Genomic DNA, 14,832 nt, shown 5'->3' on the forward strand with positions numbered 1-14,832 from the left:
CGTATCGGCAAGTCATGGGTTCTTCTTTCAAGATCGAATCTGGCTTTAGAAGATTCGATTGTAGATAATCTCTCAAACTCTTCCATATTATAATTATAGCAAATATATATTTAAATTGAAATATAATTGTATATATAATGATTCAAACAAAGAATAACTGGAGTTGGCTAATGATAGGTTCTACAACTCCTTGTGACAAATCTTGTGTAAATGAATTCTGCGGATATCATTTACAAAGTGTACGGAGAAGGAGTTTAGGACCTAAACCGTGTTTGAAATCTGGTGTTGGGGTTAGAGGGGAAACACAGTTGTATGTGTAATGTGGTCGTAAAAGATACAGAGAGCTGAAACGATATTATGATTAAAAAATAACACCGATGATGATAAAGTTATAAGAAATATGAAAGATTACCTAGCTAGATTTTAAAAATAATGATTTAGACAAATAATATTATATATAAATGAAGCAAAATGAGTTTGTGGAACATCCCATTATCGAAAATTACGAAGCATCTCGTAATGGTGTAATTTAAAATTGTCTACTAAACAAACCAGTTGGCAATGTCACTGATATTGGTTATCTCATGATTAATACTAAGGGAAATAAACATTATCTTTCTCATAAATTTATTTACGAGTGTCATCATGGATTAATCGAAGACGGTCTTGTGATGGATCATATCAACTGTATAAAAATCAATAATAATTTATGTAATTTACGCGCTATCACACAAAGCCAAAAATGCACATTAGGAAATACTGGCAAACATTCAAAAATTGCAAGACTTGTTAAGTCTGTAAATACAGAAAATGGCGAAGAAATAATATTTCAATCAATATAGGCAGCTGACAAATATTTTGATATTTCAGTGCGTTCGGAAAAACATGTTGCAGATAATATTACCAGATTGGTGTTTTCCAAGAAATATAAACAAAAAATAGCTTTTCAATATTGTTAAGCTTTGGGTAGTCACTATTTATTTATCTTTTAAATTTCTGTCATCTTATTTATTGTTACAACAGTTTTTTTCTGAATGATCAGGGTTTTGCTCTTTATTCAGAAGGGAGACAACTATGTCAATGACACGTAGATCGATTAAAGAGTTATCTCACCTGTATTTTATAATGGTGGCGCTCTACAGTTTCGCATTTTGCATAGGGTTTTAAAGAAAAGAATTTCACTGGGTTTCCTTGCTGGTTATACTGGCTATTTAAAAAAGACCTTGAATATCTTAGATATAATTGAAAGAACCTTTAATTCCCTTTACTTTGGTGTATGACTGATGGGTGTAATATGGGTTATAGAGTATACAGCTTGGCCTTACTCCAGATGTGCACCTTTCAAAAAAGTGCCAGCTCCACTTGGTCATTTTCACTTTCTGAACTTCAGATGTAAATTGTATAAAAAAAGCCAATAACTTTTTTTGCATTTTATATATTTGGTAATTCATTCATTGCACTTTCAGAAGCTGGTATTGTCTAGTCTGGCAAAATTCATTTTCCCTATTTTAATAGCTGCTATGGATAGCGTACTTTAGACTAATTCAGGCTGATTTTTTTAGCACAAAGGAGCAGTCATTTTAGTTAGCAGTGTGCTTAGATCATGTACAATTTCCAAAGAAATATCATCCACATTACCTTAATGTAGCACAGAGGTATGCCAACATTCTATCCATTGTGTATGTTGTAAATGCAAACAGCTTCACCTTACATACATTACTCTCTCAAAAGTCCATAAAAACTGGTGAGCACCCCTAATAGTATTCGCTTATAAATAAATTATTTTTGTTGTTGGGGGGATGGTTTTCTCCCCATCGTATTGCAAATAATATAACCAAATCGGTATTTCAAAGCAATACAAACAAAGGTATCTCACTTTGAGACACTTATTTTGTAAGACAGAGAAATTCAACGTCAGTGACAGTCATTGGACTAACATGATCCTTGACTATGTCCTGATATGCCTGACTATCAAGGGGAATAACTCTGTTAGATAAGGTAGAGCCTGTAATCAAGGTAATAATATTTATTTGTTGATGAACAATGTTTTTGTGTTTATTTTTCTGAATCTCAAACCTAAAGCGATTCTCTAAATCTGTCAGATTTTTTAAACACTGCTGACTGAGCTAAACCATGGTTAATATTTCAAATGACCATATATTTATTATTTGTTTTTAATTTTAATATAAAGCATAGTTGAGTTTAGAGATATTCCCTTGTACTCTATGGTAAATATTTAAAGCCAGGAAAACAAACAATGAAATGAATAAAAAAATAAGTGCACAAAGTGTCATTTTAATTATTTCTGAAAGTTTAAATTATAGCTGCACTTTTTAAGGATTATCAAGAAATTTAAATTTGATTTGAGCAAAACCAATGAAAATATTTTGTCTTCTTAAAATTTACTTTTGGGGGTTTAATTCCAGACTTTTAGGGACAAAAATACATTGTACACCAACATTAAATTCACACAATCAGTATGAAACCTTGGTGTTACTCTGGACAGTACTCTCACATTGCACCAACATGTCATAAACATATGCAAGGCTGCATATCTTGAGCTGAGACGCATCAGCTCAATTCGCAAATATCTTTTAGTTGATGCCACTAAAACACTTGTGTGTTCATTAGTACTTTCAAGACTGGACTTTTGGAACTCAATTCTTTCTGGTTCATCTCAATATCTGCTCCAGAAACTTCAAAATGTTCAAAACACAGCTGCTCGGATCATACTTAGAGTACCACCATCAGAGTACACCTCCCCACTGCTCTGTACCCTAAACTGGCTTTCCATTCGATCCAGTCCAACATACCTATCCGACCTCAGCCATGTGTACACACCAGCAAGATACTTACGCTCCTCTTCTGACAATCGTATACTCATTATTCCAAATATGAAAACAAAGTCATATGGACAGCGTTCTTTTGCATACCAAGGACCAGCAACGTGAAATGAATTGCCCACTGAACTTAGACACAAAGATGCAGTGATCACATTCAAGAGTGCTCTCAAAACTCACTTATTTCGACTGCAAGAACAAACTTAAAGACCTAATAATGTTTCCTTAACCTTAAATATTCTCAGCATGTTTTTTAATGTTTTCTAATTTCATGGTGTTTGTTTTTGTAATCATATCATTAAATATGTTTTTTATCTTATAGGTGTTGTCTAACGTTGTGAAGCACTTAGAGCTTCTAAAGATTAGGTGCTATACAAAGTCCTCATTATTATTATTATTAATTATTACTTAACAAAAAACGTGCTTTAGGAAGACACCATATACCTTTGTTACGAGCTGTTGATACATCAAAGGGGCATAATCCTATGGCACCATCCAGTGGCATGATGCAGTGTATGAATGCTAAATTATGTTAGGGAAGTTTAGGGATATTATATATTCCAAAACTGGTGAAAGATTGGATGCAAAGACTTATAACCCCCACCCTATCCAACATGACATATAATATTTTCAAATTAAATGGACCCATCCAAGCACATAATTCAAGAGTAGGAGTAGTCAGAGGATTATGTCATATCAAAAATATGCATTTGTTTGATATACTTTATTACAGGCCTGGCCCTAGGGCAAGGCGAACTAGGCAACCACCTTGGGCCCTGTGCTTTCAGGCAATGCAGCTTTTTTGCTTGTGGCCCTGCGCTCATCGCTTGCTACTTTGGGTTCTGCACGTCCTAGAGCCAAGCCAGCTTTTTTGACTACTATAGCACTTTTAACATTAGTCTTGACTTTATGACCCCTGGACCGAGGGATATAGCTCAGAGGCAATGGTGATATCTGATGATGCTATATTCCAAACATGAAGTAAACTGGTAAAGGTTTATTGAAATATAAAGTGATCTAAAACAGTACATAAAGTGTGTCCAGTTTATACTTAATATTGACCCTATGGCTCCACTGTCTTAGTGAAATAATCATTGTCTGATAATTCCTCTAACTGTGGCATGCAACATGTTTAATGTTTATCCACATCTACATGAAGGTTTCTGCAGATACACCTTATGACGGGCCTTTGCAAGTTTAGCCCACATGTAAATTAAGCTTACGGGAAAACTACACTGAATGTTGTCTCGCAGTTTAACCACCTGATCAATATGTGCATTACAGACATAGAGTTCTTCCACATTCTTTCTTACTTACCAAATATAGCTAGTATGGCAGGCAATAAACTGTTTAAAACATGATCAATAAATGGTTGGAAACAATTACTAGTCATGGCCACATGCAGCTGTGATGGTGTGGTGGAGTTGTATGCTTATTCTGAGTTTATTTTTTCCCTATATAGTTTTTAAATTTTTTAAATATGCATGTATATTCTCCAATATTCTGATTTATTGACCTTTTCCAAAACTCGAAGTCTTTAACTATTGCGTATAATATTCATATAGGTTCAGAGCAGGTCAAAGCCTTGATCATGCATGTGTTTTGCGATATCTGGACTCACTTTATGGACTTACAACCATGTTCCAGAATATTCCTGATCTGATGCAGACACATGTTAAAGGTGTTGTATGTAGCAGTCATGTGACCCATTTAGACTGCACATCAATATACTTATTTCTATGAAAATAAAAAGTTCCCATAATGTTGGTAATTTGGGCATCTTAGGCAACAGCATTTCAACACTATTAAAAAAAACCAACAGCACCAATGAGAGAGCAAGAGAAGAAGGAACCTTTTTATGTGCTTTTTCCTTTAGGATGCACAATTTTAAACTCTTAAATTGGATTTCAAAAAGACACTATATTTTCATAGATTTTACACAAATAAGATCTGATTTTCTTGAAAATCTTCAAAAAGTGAAACAGCCGATACTAGCTGAACTTTCAAAAAGAATTTAAAAATACATTTTTTCTCTCTCAGAGTTTTGAATTTACATGGTGTTTTCTTGAATTTAAAGCAATAGGTACCCCAATGTGTAGCAAAATATGATCATTAAAAACTAAATGACAAAGGATCTCAACAGCACCTCATCATTTTTGTTGATTACAAATTTTATTTAGACACTCATTATCATTATAAGCAAAGGCAGGCATTAACCGTTAGCTTTTGTGAGCATTCAGGTGCAGCATGCCGATGACATTTTGTGCTTTTGCTGACTCCAACCTTATTTGGCCACTTGATGCCCCTGTTTTCACAGCATATCTTCCAAAGCTGGTCATTTACTGATAAGAAGTCTGTAGAGAAGGATACTAATTGTTTAATTAAAATGACATCAAAATTTGTAATGTAACCATATTTGAACTTTAGAAAAAGAGGACACATTACAGTTGGTGTATCTATCAGTATCTGCAAAGGGATAAAAGGACTGAAAAGGAGGACTTGATGAGACAACCCTAAAATTTACCAATAGGGATGTTTTCATTATAGCCTCATCACTGGACGTTGCTTATACCATTATAGTTTTATTATTGGACATTGTTTATGCTATTATAATCTGACCTTACTGTATTTTACTTATGCCATTATAGCCTCATCACTGGACATTGCTTATACCATTATAGCTAGCCTCATCACTGGATGTTGCTTTACCATTATAGCCTCATTACTGGATCTTGTTTATGCCATTATAACCACCTTACTATACTTTGCTTATGCCATTATAGCCTCATCACTGGATATTGCATATGCCACTATAGCCTTGATTACTGGACATTGTTAATGCCATTATAACCATCTTACTGTACTTTGCTTATGCCATTATAGCCTCATCACTGGACATTGCTTATACCATTATAGCCTCATTACTGGATGTTGCTTTTCCATTATAGCTTCATTACTGGATGTTGTTTATGCCATTATAACCACCTTACTGTACTTTGCTTATGCCATTATAGCCTCATCACTGGATATTGCATATGCCACTATAGCCTCATTACTGGACATTGTTAATACCATTATAACCACCTTACTGCACTTTGCTTATGCCATTATAATCTCATCACAGGACATTGCTTATACCATTATAGCCTCATTACTGGACATTGTTTATGCCATTATAACCACCTTCTGTACTTTGCTTATGCCATTATATTCTCATTACTGGACGTTGCTTCCATTATAGCCTCATCACTGGATGTTGCATATGCAATTATAGCCTTATTCAAATTAAAGTTTTCCTCAAAAGCATGCTGACTACATAAAAGTATATTCTTTCTGACATTCAAACTAGAACTCAGCAATCATCCAAAAATATTACGATTTCAGCTGTCTTGTTGGTCATGTCTTCATAGGATATTTAAACAGTTTGTATCAGGGGCACCAGCAGAATTATTATTTTTGGGGATGGGGGTGGGATGAGGGGCAAATATGTAGTGGTATGGAGAGGGGAAGTGCCCCCCCCCCCCCACCCGCTGTATGTGCAGGCACCCATGGTTTGTATTGAGAGAGAGAGAGTCAGGATTGGTTCATGGTCCCTATGTCATGTTGTTTTGAAACTGCTGATATTGTCTTGTTTTTTGTGTGTCTCCTTTACAGAAGTGGTGCTTACGGCAGGAAAACGGGGTGGGAAGGCCACAATTCATCTGGAAAGGAAGAAAACGAGTGAAATAGACAAGAACAAAGTGCACCATGTGGCTGGTGGTCCGTACAAGGGAATCCTCATAAACAAAGCAGAGGACAGTGAGTTTCGTTTAGCTTTTCTTCTGATAAGTTAGGCCAGCCCAAAGAATTTTGGTGCCCTGCGTGAAATGTGACTTTCATGCCACCCTTCGCCCATAAAAAAATATTCTGTCCAATTTGGCACCCTTAAAGTCTGGCTTCCTAAGTAACCATCTGGTTCGGGCCTGCCTGGGTACTCACCTAAACCTGTTTGCAACCATTTTTAGGTGATTTGTGATAATGAAAATAAATGTTTTTTTATGCAGGCAATGCTTCAAATGGATCCGAAAATTCATTGATGTTTTTGAAAATATGAGTAAAAATAATATAATTTAGTATGGATAGACTGAGAAGAAGCAGAGATGTAAATTAATTGTGGATCAAACTGATAACTTCTAGATCAATTATTAAAAAATAGCAAGTCATGCTAATTTATTGTGTGCATCCATGTAATCTCTCTCTCTCTCTTATGAATACACAAACACACATCTTCATGGATGCTGTCGATGAAAATACATGGCTCTAAACTGTAAGTCACAGCCACATAATTTTGCTATTTGTTGAGGATATTTTTATTAAACAACATATTAACTGGTTGTTTTTTTTTGTTGTCGTTTAAGTAACCACATGTAGTCCCCACCACCCCCATCACCTGGGATTTAAAAAAGGATTTGCTATCAGCTCCTGTCAACTCCATTTGAATTCTGAGTGTTTAGATCACTTCATGCATTTATGAAGTCCTCACAACAATGATGAATCTCTTTCTCTTTCTCTCTCTCTCTCTCTTTGTGGGTGTGTGAAAATCTTTTTAAATTGGCATAATTGTCAGTTCCACTACAATATAAACAATATTACTAAAGCTAAGGTATAAAACATTTTTTGTTTAATAGTGACTGTCATGCAGTTTCTAAGACAAGTTGGTACCATTTCTAAATTTAGAAGGAAAAAGGTAATTAAAAGAATTTAAAGTAATGCTATAGTTTAATCATATGCTAATTTTCCACCATGAATTTCATTCTGGGTACTTGGACTACATAATTCAATGGAGATGGCTCATATAATGTTTTAATGACCAAGGGTCAGTTTGTGCCATCTTGTCCGGTAACTGGCTGCTGTTTTCTGATTGGCTGAATGAAAAATTACGGATACAATATCTATTTTTCATTTATTGATGCATGGTTTGACTAGGTTAAAAAATATATTTAACACACTTTTAAAAGATTTTTAATTACTTTTGTTTTTGCTAGATGTAAAAGTTAATTGTACCAGTTTTTCCTAAGTTCACTTAAGAGTGAACTGCAAAAAAGCTAAGCAGACTTATGCATGATCCACTTTGTGGATAATATAGTTTGCTTCATAAGTCAACGCATGTAAAAAATATAGTCATTCCATAAAATTTTAAACAACCCCAAATCAAAAGATTTGTATGAATATGTATAAAAAAGGATCTAACGATTAATCAGAAAATATTATTTGTAGGAATCTTTGGCTGTCAAAAGGAATTATGTTTTGTTGGGCATTTGTTTAATAAAAAAGGAAGGTGGTTTGTTTGTTCTATCTTATGAAAGCTTTTTTAGCTTGTTCACTGTTTCACCACCAATTATTGTCATGTATGGAATTATCACAAGAAATAAGCTGTTCTCATATGAAATCCCTTTAGATATAATATTATATTGGCTCCTGGAGCTGCAGCTTCGAATTAATTATTATATTTTTACAACAACGACGTCTCTTTTTATCAAGGATTGTTGTGGTAACTATTGCTTCCGAAAGTAACCGATTAGAAAACCCAAGCTCGTTATCCATGAAATCAAAACCAATGTTCATTAATCTTGGCATCAGTGTGCCTAATGTGACCAAATAAATAAAAATATTTTTTGGTGTTGCTTATACTGATTAATTAGAATCCATGGCAACATGTTATTTAGAAAACACTGAGGTGCATCCTGGACCTATTGAGTTTGTTTACATGACACTCTGAGTTACCATTTACACCCACCCTACAAAAGAAGAAACCCCAAAATCCCACCAAGGAACAAAACAAAGAAAAGGAACATACCTGTTTTATAATCCGCTTTTCACAGTTGTTAACTCTGCCTGTCATTTACTAGAAGAGCCAGCGGGATGGTCTATTGTCTATTGTCTATTGAGCCAGTCTATTGTCTCTTGTTCATTTACAAAAGTTTGTTATTGAAACTTCTAAACAAGTTGGGGATTGACATGAAACTTCACACACATATTTATCCGATGGTGTTGTTAGTCCTAAATGAAAATGATACCAATCTTATGTGCAGTATCAATACTACAGCGGTCATCTTGAGAACAGTGGCATCACTAGCAAGGTACAGTGGGTGCAGACTGCACCGGGTGACACCATAAGAGGAGGTGACAAAAAAAATGTCTATAAAATTTTTGAATTGTTTTGCAGAAAGGAGGTTCATGGGGGTGACACCATGAGTAACCGCATGTGACTCTCTACACAATTTTTTTATTTTTGTGCAGGAAGGAGGTCGATGGGGGTGACACCATAAGTTACCCAACTGGGTGACACCAACCCTAGTGATGCCACTGCTTGAGAATCTTGTTATCACCTCTTTCTTTGAATGAATGGTCATAACAGCATGGGATTTTCGTTACCTAAATAAAACTGATCCATATTCTAACATGGTTGTTAGAACGGCCATCCTAAAAATGTTATCACTACATCTGCTAGATAGCTGGTCACATTGACATTGTACTTTCACCAAAAGACTTCTCATGATGTCAAATCGTGCCAGTCTCATATCGAATATGGCCACCATCTTGAAAATCTTGTCATCATTTAGTGTTCCTCCAAAACAGAAAAGCATGTCAAAATGGGGTTCCACCATAAGATTTTGTATAATATCTTCAGTCCTACCTAAATGAAAATGTTTTGAATTGACACCCAGTTTGTCTATCATAGTAGCTATAAATTTAAAAATCTTGTTATCACTAAAGACTATGAAAGATGATTTCAACAATAAGCATTTAAAAGGAAGAAATTGATAGTCTTCAATTGAATTTCTGGGAAATCTTTTCAGTCAGTAGATCCTTAGTCACTTCGAGGGACTCTTGATTTTTTTTGGGGGGGGTCATTAACGATTTGAAACCTATCACAAGATGAAGCATCTTTATGTAAATGGTTAAAGAACAACAAACCACGTGCAAATTAGTTTCACTATGTGATCTATCCAGTTTGTGAGTAAAAAAGCTAAAAATGAGTACTTTGCATAGCATAGCAAGAAATTATGTCCCCTCCCCACCTTCTGCCACAAAAGTTACGCCCCCTTCCCATTATACAAAATATTGTTTTTCATGGGGAGTTTGATTTTGGGCCCCTACTGTGCTGCCCACCCACACCACCACCCACTTTGTCAAGTATTTCAGGTGTTAACTTTTATTTCAGATCTGGAAGTGGTTGAGCCATCTGAAGGACGTTTGGAGTTTCTAGCCTATCTTGTCAATCAGGACAAAAACAATGAACCCATACAGGTCAGGAGATTGCTAAGGAAATAAAGACAAATAAATGGTTTAAAACTAAATTGAAATATAATTTTATTAAAATGAATGAATGTGGATCACAGCATGCCATGCCCATTTATACAAGATGAATTATAGCAACAAACGTATGTTTCCTTTGTCAACATTTCGTTCTTTTGATATAATCAATACTATACAGAAGAAACAGCTTTTCAACAAAATGAAATACTTATGGCATTGAGCTAGAGATCGTTACTATGTTTTTCATACCGACGGATATGTGGATGAAAGGGTTGATGGTCAGGAAAGCGTCTGTCTTTATTATCTGTACAATGTAAGCAATGATGTATCTGTCTTCTAATTTTTCAATTTTTTACCAATGTCAACAATGTAGCAGTATTACAAATTTATTAATTCTCATTACCAATCTGCATAAATTTCATGGTCGTTTAATAAAATCAAATTGGAAGAGCCATTCTTTGGAAGGAATAGGACCACTTCTCCAATCTAGAACATTTATTTGCCAAATAATTTAAATTCTGGCTAATGCACAAAACATTTTCTCCATCAAAATAAATAAATTTTGCTGTACTTTGTTCTATAATTCACAGATTTATCGAATGGTGTATATTGTTTGAATACATAGTTTACCATTACCATTACAGGATTACTGGACCTTGAAGTTCTGGTTTCGCGGTAAAGCAGATGGCCTTACAAAGAAGAGGGCATTCACAGAATATTTCCAGGATCTCATGAATCCAACCAACTTCCCAAAGAGTAAGTGTCAAGCATGTGATCCACCAAAACAATTAATGGTAGACTTTCTGGACTTAAGATAAAAAGACCATGTTTTTAAGATCCTGGCCCTGACCATTATTACAGTACAGGTCCTGAGCCAGTTTATACCTTGCTAATTGCTTTAGTTCACTAAGCTATAAATGGGTACCTCTGCACCATGTAAAGGTTTCAGGTGGGGTCTGGGGTGTTAAAAACATTATGTACCAGTGTCCAATCTGGGGTGGGTGGGTAGTGGTGAGAGATTCATACTTTCAGTTACATCATGGAAACTGTGGTAAATGCTGCCTGATTGGGCCGTAGCTGGTTCAGGCTAAATTATGGGCTAATTTGGACCATTATGCCCAGCCGATTTTGATCATGTGAAATGTTATGTCATACAGACAAATAATGGAACACACCTGCATTATTTTACTAGATATTCCTGTTTTTACAAACATAGTTTATTATTACATGTATAAATAATACGAGGTCCAAAAGATTAGGTGATATAGGTATATGATAATGTAATACACAGACCTTTGGCTACTATAAATGGATTTCCACTGGTAGCATTAGTTACATACTGGGCTCTGGCTACTACAGATGGATTTCCACTGGTAGCATTAGTTATACACAGGCCTCTGGCTACTACAAATGGATTTCCATTGTTAGCATTAGGGATACACTGGTAGCATTAGGTATACACTGGTAATATCAGGTAAACACTGGTTCTGGCTACTACAGATGGATTTCCATTGATTTGAAAATTACAAGAGAGTTAACTTAGGCACTGTACTAATCAATCAAAGGCATATTACCATACCTACAACAAAAGCACCATATCAACAACACAGATACTGTATAAAGAAATAAAAAGGCAATTACCATACCAACAAGCATAGTGGTTAGAGCATCCACCTTGGATGCGGGAGGTCATGGGTTTGATCCCTGACTGAGTCACACCAAAGACTTCAAAAAATGGTACTAACAGCTGCCTCACATGGGGCTCAGCATTAAGAGGTTAGTGTTAAGACTGGTCAGCCTGGCGTCAGGATAATGTGACTGGGTGGGACATCAAGCTACATGTCTGCGACATGATGTCCCAGTGCTAGACATCACTATTGTCACACTGCAGACATCATAGCGATATGACTGAAAAATTGTTAATGCTACATCAAAAATCAAAGTCACACACACACCATATAAACAAGAAAGACATTATGTAGTTGTTGGTGTAGGGTTTAACGCTGTTTTTCAGCACACGATAGGCTATACATTGCGACCAGTATTAATGGTGGAGGAAGAACCCAGGAAAACCCTGGAAAGAACCACCGACTCACGAGAAGCTATTGGCAAGCTTTCTCACATACCCACATTGGCTGAATCTGAGACTCAAACCCACACAGACAGAGGTGAGATGGTAGTGATCCGTAACGGAGAGCACTTTAAACCACTCGGCCACTCGGGGCCCCCAAAAAGACAATGTACAAATTAGTCATATTACCATATCAACAACAAAGGAACCATACAAATCAATCAAAAGGCATACATGTATTACCATATCAGCAACAAAAGTATTATATCAACAAGAAAAGCACTGTACAAATCAATCAAAGGCATATTACAATATTAACAACAACTGCACTGTACAAATGAGTCAAAAGTCATATTATCTTAACAATAAATGCACTGTACACATCAAACAAAAGGCATATTACCATGTCAAGAAAAAAGGCACTGTACAAATCAGTCAAAAGGCATATTACCATACAACAAAGGCACAGTACAAATCAATCAAAAGGCATTTTACCATACCAAGAACAAATGCACTGTGTAAAACAATCAGAAGGCATATTACCATGTCAAGAACAAAGGCACTGAACAAATCAATCTAAAGACATTTTACCATACCATGAAGAACAAATGCACTGTGTAAAACAATTAAAAGGCATATTATCATACCAAGAACAAATGCACTGTGTAAAACAATCAAGAGGCATATTATCATACCAAGAACAAAGGCACTGTGTAAAACAATCAAAAAGCATTTTACCATACCAAGAACAAAGGCACTGAACTAAACAATCAAAAGGTATATTACCATGTCAAGAACAAAGGCACTGAACTAAACAATCTAAAGGCATTTTACCATACCAAGAACAAATGCACTGCGTAAAACAATCAAAAGGCATATTACCATGTCAAGAACAAAGGCACTGAACTAATCAATCTAAAGGCATTTTACCATGCCATGAAGAACAAATGCACTGTGTAAAACAATCAAAAGGCACATTACCATACCATAAACAAATGTACTGTGTAAAACAATCAAAAGGCATATTACCATACCAAGAACAAATGCACTGTGTAAAACAATCAAAAAGCATTTTACCATACCAAGAACAAAGGCACTGTGTAAAGCAATCAAAAGGCATATTACCATGTCAAGAACAAATGCACTGTGTAAAACAATCAAAATGCATATTACCATACCAAGAACAAAGGCACTGAACTAAACAATCTAAAGGCATTTTACCATACCAAGAACAAATGCACTGTGTAAAACAATCAAAAGGCATATTACCATACCAAGAACAAAGGCACTGAACTAAACAATCTAAAGGCATTTTACCATACCAAGAACAAATGCACTGTGTAAAACAATCAAAAGGCATATTACCATGTCAAGAACAAAGGCACTGAACTAAACAATCTAAAGGCATTTTACCATACCATGAAGAACAAATGCACTGTGTAAAACAATCAAAAAGCATTTTACCATACCAAGAACAAAGGCACTGAACTAATCAATCAAAAAGCATATTACCATACCAAGAACAAAGGCACTGTGTAAAGCAATCAAAAGGCATATTACCATGTCAAGAACAAATGCACTGCGTAAAACAATCAAAAAGCATTTTACCATACCAAGAACAAATGCACTGAACTAAACAATCTAAAGGCATTTTACCATACCAAGAACAAAGGCACTGTGTAAAGCAATCAAAAGGCATATTACCATGTCAAGAACAAATGCACTGCGTAAAACAATCAAAAAGCATTTTACCATACCAAGAACAAAGGCACTGAACTAATCAATCTAAAGACATTTTACCATGCTAAGAACAAATGTACTGTGTAAAACAATCAAAAGGCATATTACCATACCAAGAAAAAATGCTCTGTGGAAAACAATCAAAAGGCATATTACCATACCAAGAACAAATGCACTGTGTAAAACAATCAAAAGGCATTTTACCATACCAAGAACAAAGGTACTGAACTAATCAATCAAAAGGCATATTACCATACCAAGAAGGCACTGTGTAAAGCAATCAAAAGGCATATTACCATGTCAAGAACAAATGCACTGTGTAAAACAATCAAAAAGCATTTTACCATACCAAGAACAAATGCACTGAACTAAACAATCTAAAGGCATTTTACCATACCAAGAACAAAGGCACTGTGTAAAGCAATCAAAAGGCATATTACCATGTCAAGAACAAATGCACTGCGTAAAACAATCAAAAAGCATTTTACCATACCAAGAACAAATGCACTGAACTAAACAATCTAAAGGCATTTTACCATACCAAGAACAAAGGCACTGTGTAAAGCAATCAAAAGGCATATTACCATGTCAAGAACAAATGCACTGCGTAAAACAATCAAAAAGCATTTTACCATACCAAGAACAAAGGCACTGAACTAATCAATCTAAAGACATTTTACCATGCTAAGAACAAATGTACTGTGTAAAACAATCAAAAGGCATATTACCATACCAAGAAAAAATGCTCTGTGGAAAACAATCAAAAGGCATATTACCATACCAAGAACAAATGCACTGTGTAAAACAATCAAAAGGCATTTTACCATACCAAGAACAAAGGTACTGAACTAATCAATCAAAAGGCATATTACCATACCAAGA

General features: G+C 35.2%; 1 protein-coding gene across 2 annotated transcripts in view; it reads left to right on the forward strand.

Moving 5' to 3' along the window:
* Window positions 1–14,832, forward strand: part of LOC149797635 (uncharacterized) — a 55,806-nt gene that overhangs the window by 16,215 nt on the left and 24,759 nt on the right. For both annotated transcript variants that reach the window (XM_089962532.1, XM_089962533.1), the window contains exons 2-4: window positions 6,495–6,638; window positions 10,045–10,130; window positions 10,784–10,895. In XM_089962532.1, the coding sequence (XP_089818658.1) occupies window positions 6,495–6,638; window positions 10,045–10,130; window positions 10,784–10,895 (342 nt within the window). The remainder of the gene's footprint in view (window positions 1–6,494; window positions 6,639–10,044; window positions 10,131–10,783; window positions 10,896–14,832) is intronic.

This window comes from Sinohyriopsis cumingii, chromosome 6 (assembly GCF_028554795.1).
Source record: "Sinohyriopsis cumingii isolate HCF-2022 chromosome 6, ASM2855479v2, whole genome shotgun sequence".
In the NCBI taxonomy this organism is placed as follows: Eukaryota; Metazoa; Mollusca; class Bivalvia; order Unionida; family Unionidae; genus Sinohyriopsis; species Sinohyriopsis cumingii.